The 8,607-nt window shown below is 52.6% G+C and overlaps 2 protein-coding genes across 4 annotated transcripts in view; both read left to right on the plus strand.

The window, feature by feature from the left end:
• BCO2 (beta-carotene oxygenase 2) overlaps positions 1-2,646 on the plus strand; it is a 33,594-nt gene extending 30,948 nt beyond the window's left edge. For all 3 annotated transcript variants that reach the window (XM_050323015.1, XM_050323013.1, XM_050323016.1), the window contains 4 exons: positions 713-850; positions 1,042-1,224; positions 1,572-1,682; positions 1,975-2,646. In XM_050323015.1, coding sequence (XP_050178972.1) covers positions 713-850; positions 1,042-1,224; positions 1,572-1,682; positions 1,975-2,088 — 546 coding nt within the window. In that variant the 3' untranslated portion in view covers positions 2,089-2,646. The remainder of the gene's footprint in view (positions 1-712; positions 851-1,041; positions 1,225-1,571; positions 1,683-1,974) is intronic.
• Positions 2,647-4,055: 1,409 nt separating this feature from the next.
• Positions 4,056-7,032, plus strand: PTS (6-pyruvoyltetrahydropterin synthase). The gene is made up of 6 exons (XM_050323021.1): positions 4,056-4,201; positions 4,959-5,038; positions 5,650-5,672; positions 6,085-6,141; positions 6,395-6,465; positions 6,561-7,032. Exons 1-6 carry the CDS (start codon positions 4,128-4,130, stop codon positions 6,700-6,702), a joined length of 447 nt encoding a protein of 148 aa, XP_050178978.1. The 5' UTR covers positions 4,056-4,127; the 3' UTR covers positions 6,703-7,032.
• Positions 7,033-8,607: the final 1,575 nt, after the last annotated feature.

Below are 8,607 nucleotides of genomic sequence, written 5' to 3' on the forward strand. Positions count from 1 at the left end.
AAAACCACCAAAGTAGGGTCCTTGTCACCTGTTTTATTTAAAAGGCTTAATATATGGGAATGTGATGGGTTCTAAACTTGGCTTGGACAGAACTTCAGTGGCAGTGGTGGAATCATTCCTCTCCTGCAACCCACTGGCTGGCTGTCACACTGGGGGGCTGCTGGTTTGCTCTTCCCTTTGCTGCCCAAGTACCTCCATCATTCCCCTGGACTCCCAAACATGAATCCATGTGTACCTGAGTATGGAAGGGGAAATCCTGCAGGATAACTTCAGGCATTGAACTGAGGTGCAGCAGTCTCCTGCTTGCCTTACCATCTGGAGGAGAAGGAGACTTACCCAGAGAGTGATGGAGAGCAATGTAAGTGTTCTAACTAAATATGGTGCAGTGTGTGTCCCCACGCTGAATCTGGAAGATAACAGAGGGATTTGCATACCCAACTCAATATTAATTAATTAACTAACCCTGTGAAAGCAATGCTGACCCTTTCAATTGCTTGTCTTTTTGTTTTCTACTCTACTACTGGAAGGTGCAGAGAACTTCTTTCTGTGATGTGTTTTACCTCACCAGAACTGGGGAAAACAGAGCAGAAAGAACACAGTGATTTTAGGGGTAGGAGGAATGTCTCCAACTTCAGAATTGTTCCCCAGACATGCTTTTAGCCTGCAGTGTCTCTCCTCTCTCCTTGCACATGACTGGCTGTCTCTGTACCAGGTTTATGCCTCACTGCCCCGAGCTTTCCCTCGCCGCTTTGTGCTCCCTCTGCACGTGGATCCAGACACACCCGTGGGCAAAAACCTGAACCCACTGCCTTACACCCTGGCAAGGGCTGTGAAGGATGCAGATGGAAAGGTGTGTATGCAAGACCTACATAACTGTGGGGAGGTGGCCTGCAACAGTTGTCATCCTGTGCCGTTGTCTTCCCAGGTCTTTTCCTTCCCCATTCCCAGAACATTTCTTCCCCGCAGTGGCTGTGGGACCAGTCAGGTCTTCTGCCCTGTCAGAACTAAACCAACACCTGTGCAATGCATGTTTTTTTCTAGGTCTGGTGCACACATGAAAATCTGCACCCTGAGGGCTTTGAAAAGGTCGGGGGTTTGGAGTTCCCCCAGATCAACTACTCTCGGTGCAACGGGAGGAGGTACCGGTACTTCTACGGGTGTGGATTCGGGCATTTGGTCGGAGATTCCCTGATGAAGGTTGATGTGGAGACCAAGAATTTCAAGGTGAATTGGAAGTCCAGATTATCCTCCTTCAGTTCCACTGAACTGGCTTTGAAAATATGAAAATACTAGGGGCTTTGGGGGGTCTTTGTCCAGGTGGGTCTGGGATGAGATTCCTAATTTCATCTCTCACTCACCCCGTGAATGAGACTCACCAAGCAGGAGAGGATGGCACCATCATACTGCTGGAATCCAAAGGATTAATTCAGAGGTTGAACTCTGAGTTTCTTTGAGCACAGAGTGTGCCTGGGTGTCTTTGTGGGGAGCACTCTTTAACTTGCAGCTCTGCTAACTGTAGCAGACAAGTATTAATGAAATGAAACTCATCCGTATGTCCCTGTGCTTGCTAGATTTGGCAGGAGGATGCATCCTACCCATCAGAGCCTGTGTTTGTGCCAGTGCCTAATGCCACAGCAGAGGACAGTGGAGTCATCTTGTCTGTTGTGGTCTCCCCCGCTGAGGTAACTCACTGTTGGTAGTTTGTCAAAGTCACAAAGCATTAGTTAACTTTTTAAACCACAGAACCCAGCTGGAGGCTCTCTGGCAGATAGCTCCTTGCTCCTCAGGAGTGTTCCTTGAAATGTCAGTGCTTCTTGAGTGGCTCCTGTGACTGCCAGTGCTCCTGGCCAGCTGTCTGACAGGCTTGATCTGCGTGGCCTGGCTGGACATTTGGGCTCCCTTGTGTGCAACAGGCTGGATAGTGAAACCAGGCTCAGCCTGCACATTCACTCTGGCTTTCTTTTCCTCCTGCAGAACCGAAGTGCTTTCCTGCTTGTCCTGGATGCAGAGACCTTCAGAGAGCTGGGGCGAGCAGAAGTCCCGGTGCAAATGCCTTACGGATTCCACGGCATCTTCACTCCCCACTGACCCCACTCCTTGTCACCTCCTGTAACTCAGGGCCAAGCCAGGCTCAGAAAGAAACCTCTGCTGCTTCTACCTTCCACTTTTGCATTATGTCTGGGATGAGGGAACTGCTTTTCTCTACCATAATCTCTGAATTACTCCTTTTTTCCTCACAATATCCAGCCAAGGGCATGAGGGAGGCAGAAGCTCCTTCATTCAGCAGCCCACTGCTTTATCTTAATTTTTTCACTATTTTGATAGACCACCTAGCAGCAGTTCACAAAGGATGCCATGCTGGCATGGCTTGCAAGGGAGGAAGAGGAAATCTTCTTTGGCAGCAGTGTGCTGTGAAGGGGAGAGAACACTGGTGCTCGGGGCAGTGACTTTGGCTGAAAGCAGAAGAGAAGATGTAAAATCAGCCTGCAACAGGTGGGCCCAATGAAGGGGTGTAATTCCACCCCCACTGCATACAGGTTGCCTTCAGTGGACTCCAGGAGGTAGATGCAGATGCTCACAGGAGCTGTACTTGTGCTTTTCTCTGTACACTGGCAGTGCCCTCAAATAAAACGTGGTGAAGTTTCATCCTCTCTTTCCCTGCCCTCACGTGGTGACACGCATGACACATCTCCACCACTCTCCTGCTTAAACAGCAGAGCTGGATGGCTCTGATGGCTCACAGGTCCTGCCCTCCTCCCAGTTCAACCAGTATGAAACAGGTACAACTCCACTGTTGGATGGCCTTGACATCCCTTTGGTTGTAAGTAGAGCAGATCAAATTCCAGCTCTCATCCAGGCTGCTCCAGCTGTTGTAGATGGGTAGGTGTGCCAGGGGCAGCCCTGTGCTGGCTCTGCCTGTAAGTACCCTGTGAAGAGGGAAGACTTCAGGGGACTGGATGCCCCTCCTGGCTTAAAGACTTCTTGTATTTCTTCACTGTGAGAAGCCCAGAGAACGGTTTGAACCATTTTCCTTGAGCACAGTATGAGCTCTTGTGCTGCAGGGGCTTTATCTCTTCTGACGTTTCTTCACCTTCCTAAAGGCAAGGGAAAGAAAAAGGGTTGTACCCCAGGGCTGCTGCCCTGGGAGAGGCAGAGGGAGGCTCAGGCCAGAGCTGGGCAAAGCCACTAGATGGCAAACACCTCCCGTTGATGGTGCTGCAGCCCTGCCGTCCTCCTCCCTCCTCTCTGTGTCACCTGCCATGTCACCAGTGGAACCGCCCAGCCGTATCCTGTCACCCACGGGGCAGGGAACAGCCCCCAGCGAGGCCACACGCCCAGCACTGGCAGCAGAACGGCGCCAAGAAAGTGTTTCATGGAGCTCAGGCACCACCGCTGCTCCTTTTAAACTCTTTTATTTTTTTTCTCGGTGAGGTGGGAAGCGGAAAGGAGGCGTCAGAGCTTCGTGTACAACCTTGTGCTAACTGCAACCAGCCAGAGCTGGCACAGGCTGCCCGGGGAGGCTGCGGATGCCCCATCCCTGGCAGTGTCCGAGGCCGGGTTGGGCGGAGAATTCCATGATTCTTTGTATCACCGGGCCGCGGGCAGGCACCGAGGGGAAGAGATCGGGGGGCAGAGTGGGGGCTGAGCCCTGAGGGCACCCTCGGGACCCGGAGCATCCCCGGGCTCGGAGCGTCCCCGGGACCCGGAGCATCCTCGGCGCTCGGAGCATCCCCGGGACCCGGAGCATCCCCGGGACCCGGAGCATCCCCGGACCCGGAGCATCCTCGGGACGCGGAGCATCCCCGGCGCTCGGAGCATCCTCGGGACCCGGAGCATCCCCGGCGCTCGGAGCATCCCCGGGACCCGGAGCATCCTCGGGACCCGGAGCATCCTCGGCGCTCGGAGCATCCCCGGCGCTCGGAGCATCCCCGGGACGCGGAGCATCCCCGGCGCTCGGCGGGCGGGTCCCGCGGGCGGTGCCGCCGCTCCCGCCCCGCCCCAGGGGCCGGGATGGAGCCGCCCGGGTCCAGCCCCGTTCCCGCCCCGGTCCAGCCCCAGTCCAGCCCCGTTCCCGCCCCGTTCCACCCCCGGATCCAGCCCCGGTGCAGCCCCGGTGCAGCCCCGCGATGTCGCCGCGCTCCGCCCGCCTGGCGCGGCTGTCGCGCTCCGTCACCTTCAGCGCCTGCCACCGCCTGCACAGGTGAGCGGCCCCGGCTCGGCCCCGCTCCCCTGCTCTGGCAGGAGCCTCCAAAGCCGCCCCAAAGCCCGCGGTAGCGCCCGGCAGAACCGGGCTCTTCTCGGCTCAGCCCCTTCCCGGATCGCGCCCGTCGGTGCCCGGCTGGGATTAGCGAGGACTGGAGTTCTTTGTTCTGACACGACGGTGGCTCTCGCAGTTTGTAAACATCTCGTAGTTTGTAAACTTCTCCCAGTTTGTAAACCTCTCCCAGTTTGTAAACCTCTCCCAGTATGTAAACATCTCCCAGTTTGTAAACATCCCCCCTCGTCTGCTGGGGTTCTTTTTTTCCCCTCGAAATGTGTATGTTCCTAAAGAGCGCCTCTGCCAGAGCTCGAGGAGGGTTTGGATGATGCTCTCAGGAACACGCTGTGACTCTTGGGGATGGGCCTGTGCAGGCCTAAGGGTTGGACTCGATGATCCTTGTGGGTCTCTTCCAACTGGGCATGTTCTGTGTTCCTGTGACTTGAATATTTACAGCAGTTTGGCAGATGTTATGAAACAGATGAAAGAACACAGCAAAAACCCCTCATGTTGTTTTCAACAATATGGGCCAAATACTATTCTGGTGGTGGGGTTTCCTTCTGTTTTTTTGGAGCAGGAAAAACTGGTGGGTTAAATTTGGGAGAGGGAATAGATGGAGAGCTGAAGAGCAATGGGGGCTGAAGTGAAGCCACGAGCAGCTGGAATGGACCCTGACGTGCCATGTCTGTCTCTCTCGCAGTAAATCACTGAGTGATGAAGAAAACCTGAAGCTGTTTGGGAAATGCAACAACCCAAATGGCCATGGACACAACTACAAAGGTGAGGAGTTGACTTCCATCCTCTCTTCTGTGGTGAGGGGCAGAGGCTGCTCTCAGGTTGAGAATAACCCACGGGAGAGCTGGGCCACTCGTGTCTCAGTCTGATAGTTGTTAGTGGCCAGTTTTGTGTCTTTTTAGGAATTAGAAGGAAACCTCAGCAGCAGGGGGGTGAAGAATAGCTTTGCAGTATATTCAGTTGAGTAGATAATAAATATTTATCTCAGAGTGTCACTTCATAAATCAAATCTACTTGTTTACACTCCGCGAAATCGTCGTGATTTGAATGAGGATTTTTCTAAGCAAAAAGACATGCAAATTAAACAGCCTGCAAACGTTATTTGAATGCTGTTTTCACAAGTCCTGCTCCTCCTCCCTGCACCCTGAGCACATAGAATTAGATGCCCCCAGTTCCTAGACTGGTTCCTTGTGTTGTAGGTGCCCCAAAACCTCTGCTACCTGCTTTGCCAGGGAAGATAAGCTACAGGGTGCTGGAGTGACCCCTGCAGCAGCCCCTGGGGGTGAGCAGTGCGTGGGGCTGGCTGTCCCCACGAGCAGCAGGCTGGGGTTGGGGTTGCTGGTCCCCTGGTGACCTGATGCTCTCTCTGTTTGCAGTGACAGTCACGGTGCGTGGAGAGGTAAGTGCAATCAGCATTGTTTTTCTCTTCTGAGGTTTTCCATAATCACTGTCCTGTCCACCTTGCCTCTGGAAGGGAGAATGCCCTGAGCTCAGACTGGGCTCTCTTTTGTCCCTGCTTGTTCAACAGAGCAGTTTAATGCCTGTTTTCCTCCTTATCATCACTCCAGATTGTTGCCTGAAGACTCTTCCAGTGAATTGTTTCTCCCTGCAATCAGCTTTTGTGAGAGGGTGGAACCACTGGAGTTGTTTGTAGGCTCTCACAAGCCTTTGGGACTGTCACAGGGGTAGAGCTGGAACTCTGTGACAGTAGAAAGTTATTGATGACCTGAGCACAGCTATTTCTGTGTGATTTGTGCAGGCAGTAAGGCTGTGTGGCCAGGCTGCTGATCTCCCTTTCGGTTTCCCTGCAGATTGACCCAGTCTCAGGAATGGTTATGAACCTGACAGACCTGAAGGAATACATGCAGGTAATGGCACTGCTTTCCTACACGTCCCCTGGGAGAACTGGTTGATGATGGCAGGAGATAAAGAAGAAATTAAGGAGCGGTTCAAGACTAAAATGCTCCAGCAGTGCCACATCTCCAGCCAGCAATTTCCCCGCTGGATGCAGGGCTCTGACCCCCTTTTTTTGTGCATACCTTCCAGTGCTTTGTGCATGGTTGTTTGACCCCCCAGGCCCACTGAGCAGCTGGGACGGGGCTCTCACTCCTCTCTCTGCAGGAGGCCGTCATGGAACCGCTGGACCACAAAAACCTGGACAAGGACGTGCCGTTCTTCGCCGAGGTGGTGAGGTGGGTCCCGGGCACTCAACGGTCCCCAGGGCTCGGCCCTGCATCCCCAGGTGCCCCCCCAGGTGGGCTCTGAGTGTCCCCCCGTGTCCCCTCAGCACCACAGAGAACGTGGCCGTGTTCATCTGGGAGAGCCTGCAGAGGCTCCTGCCCCCGGGCAGCCTCTACAAGGTGAAGGTGCACGAGACCGACCACAACGTCGTGGTTTACAAAGGGGAAGAGGCAAAGGCTGGGGACTGAAATGAGAGCCTCAGCTCAGCTGGTCACAGACTGTGCCACAGGATCAGAGCAGTGGGTTATTTCCACCCTGCTCATTGTGATTCACGCACCAAGGCCTTGGTCCTGTGTTGTGTGAGCACAAACACCCCAGAATTCCTGCAGCAGTCCAGCCCCTCTGCTTCCCAGAGTCTGTTCATCTCGTCTCCAGATGTCTTGCAAACCCAAACCACCAGGCTGATGTGAAATCTGTAACTGTAACTGTTCAATAAAGCAGCTTTTCAGCAAAATGATATTTTGGCAAAATGTATGTCATGTCCAGTCTCAAAAAGCTTTGATTTTTCTCTAATTAAACGTTGAATTAATTTATTATATTTAATAACGTGGGCTTTGGTGTTGTTTTGCCTCTTGATGAAATAGAGAAGCATTTTTGAGAATGAGGACTATCTGATTATCTTTTTATTTCTTATCTCCATATTTCCTGTGTTGTGGGCAGAAGTGACTGTGCTGTGTGTGATTCTCTTCACCACATGGGCAACATCCTGAGGAGTGATTAGGTATGGCCATGAAGAATAACTTAATGCACATAATTTAAAAAAAAAATGACATCCAGGGCAGTAATTCCCTTGCTTTACAAGGAAATGAGGCATTTGAATAATGGGAGCAAGCAGCAGCATTTAGAAATGTTTAATGAAGCTTGCCTAATAGTTAACCTTGCCACACTCTGCTGCAGGCTGAGGGGAGAGTGTCCTTCTGCAACCACCAGTTCTGCTGGAAAGTGGGATTTTACACTTCCAAGAAATACTTGGCTTGCCTTTTTTTCCCCCCCTTTTTTTAACTTTTTTAAACTTTACAGGAGGACAGGTCTGGGCTGTCTCCTGCCTTGAGTCACCTTTTGCTCAAAGATTTCCTGGACGAGCCTCAAAAAGGGAAGAGCAAGAAAGGGCTGGAGATGAGGGATATTCCAGCCTTCCCCCTTTGGCAGGGCAAACCCTCTGCCATGGCAGCTCCAGCACTGGGGTTTTCCCCCTTCCTAAAGGTGGTGCTTTGGTGAACAGTTGGCTGCAGGTTCACTGCAGGGAGTGCCCAGCGCAGCAGACAAAGGGTGACACTGGTGACACTCTGGCCCCCCTCTCCCCTCTTTTTCCCCCAGGTGTGAAACCACTCAGGTTTTTTTTCAGTTGGGCTCTGGCATGGGGGGTTTTGCAGCTGCTCTGACCCCTCCTGCTGCTCTCTGGTGTGGTGTCACCGTGGTTTGCTGAGATGATGTAAACCAGAGTGGATGACAGCTGCTGATGGTGATTCACAGAGCATTTGGTGTCTTCAGTGAGTCATGAAGAGCAGGACATATCATGTGGTGCCTTTATGAGAGGAGAGATTCAGCTGTTGACAAAAAAAACCCCAAGCAAACAAATGGTTACATCTGTGTAGCACAGCCCAGTGCTGTTGCTGGCATGGAGTGAGGGGCTAGGCCAGGAACAAATAGCCCAAATTCCTGTTCTTTTCCAGTGCAACAAAGCCCTGACAAAGTCCCACCATAGCCTGGGTATTTGTATTTATTGCTGTGTGCACACTGGAGATCTCCTCATGCAAACTCTTCTGATCTCTCTGATTTAAACATCAGCAGATCTGGGGAGATGGAAATAAACTGTTTGACCGGGTGGTGGCTTGGGTGGAAGGGTTGGACATGTCAGGGCTGGAATTGTCACTGAAATTACAGTGTATTCTGTCCCTTCTCCTGCTTACAGAGCAGAGGCAGGGGAAGCCCAGGGATGCTCCAGCACAGTCCCCTCCTCCTGCAGACACCGTTCAGTCCATCCAGCAATTACCAAACTGTGCTTTAAAGCTCTTTGGGGTGTTTGCTCCATCCCTGGCTCTAATTGCCATCCATTCCCGTGTGCAGTGGGGAGGCCAAGTGGAAGCAGAACA

Source organism: Myiozetetes cayanensis, unplaced genomic scaffold (assembly GCF_022539395.1).
Source record: "Myiozetetes cayanensis isolate MyiCay16 unplaced genomic scaffold, myiCay2020 scf29, whole genome shotgun sequence".
Lineage (NCBI taxonomy): Eukaryota > Metazoa > Chordata > Aves > Passeriformes > Tyrannidae > Myiozetetes > Myiozetetes cayanensis.

What these genes read in the sequence shown, in the direction of transcription:
- PTS (XM_050323021.1), top strand. Translation starts at nt 4,128, where the DNA reads ATGTCGCCGCGCTCCGCCCGCCTGGCGCGGCTGTCGCGCTCCGTCACC. An exon ending in CCATGGACACAACTACAAAG is followed by an intron (nt 5,039 to 5,649) that starts GTGAGGAGTTGA and finishes CTCTGTTTGCAG; the next exon opens with TGACAGTCACGGTGCGTGGA. An exon ending in CAGTCACGGTGCGTGGAGAG is followed by an intron (nt 5,673 to 6,084) that starts GTAAGTGCAATC and finishes GTTTCCCTGCAG; the next exon opens with ATTGACCCAGTCTCAGGAAT.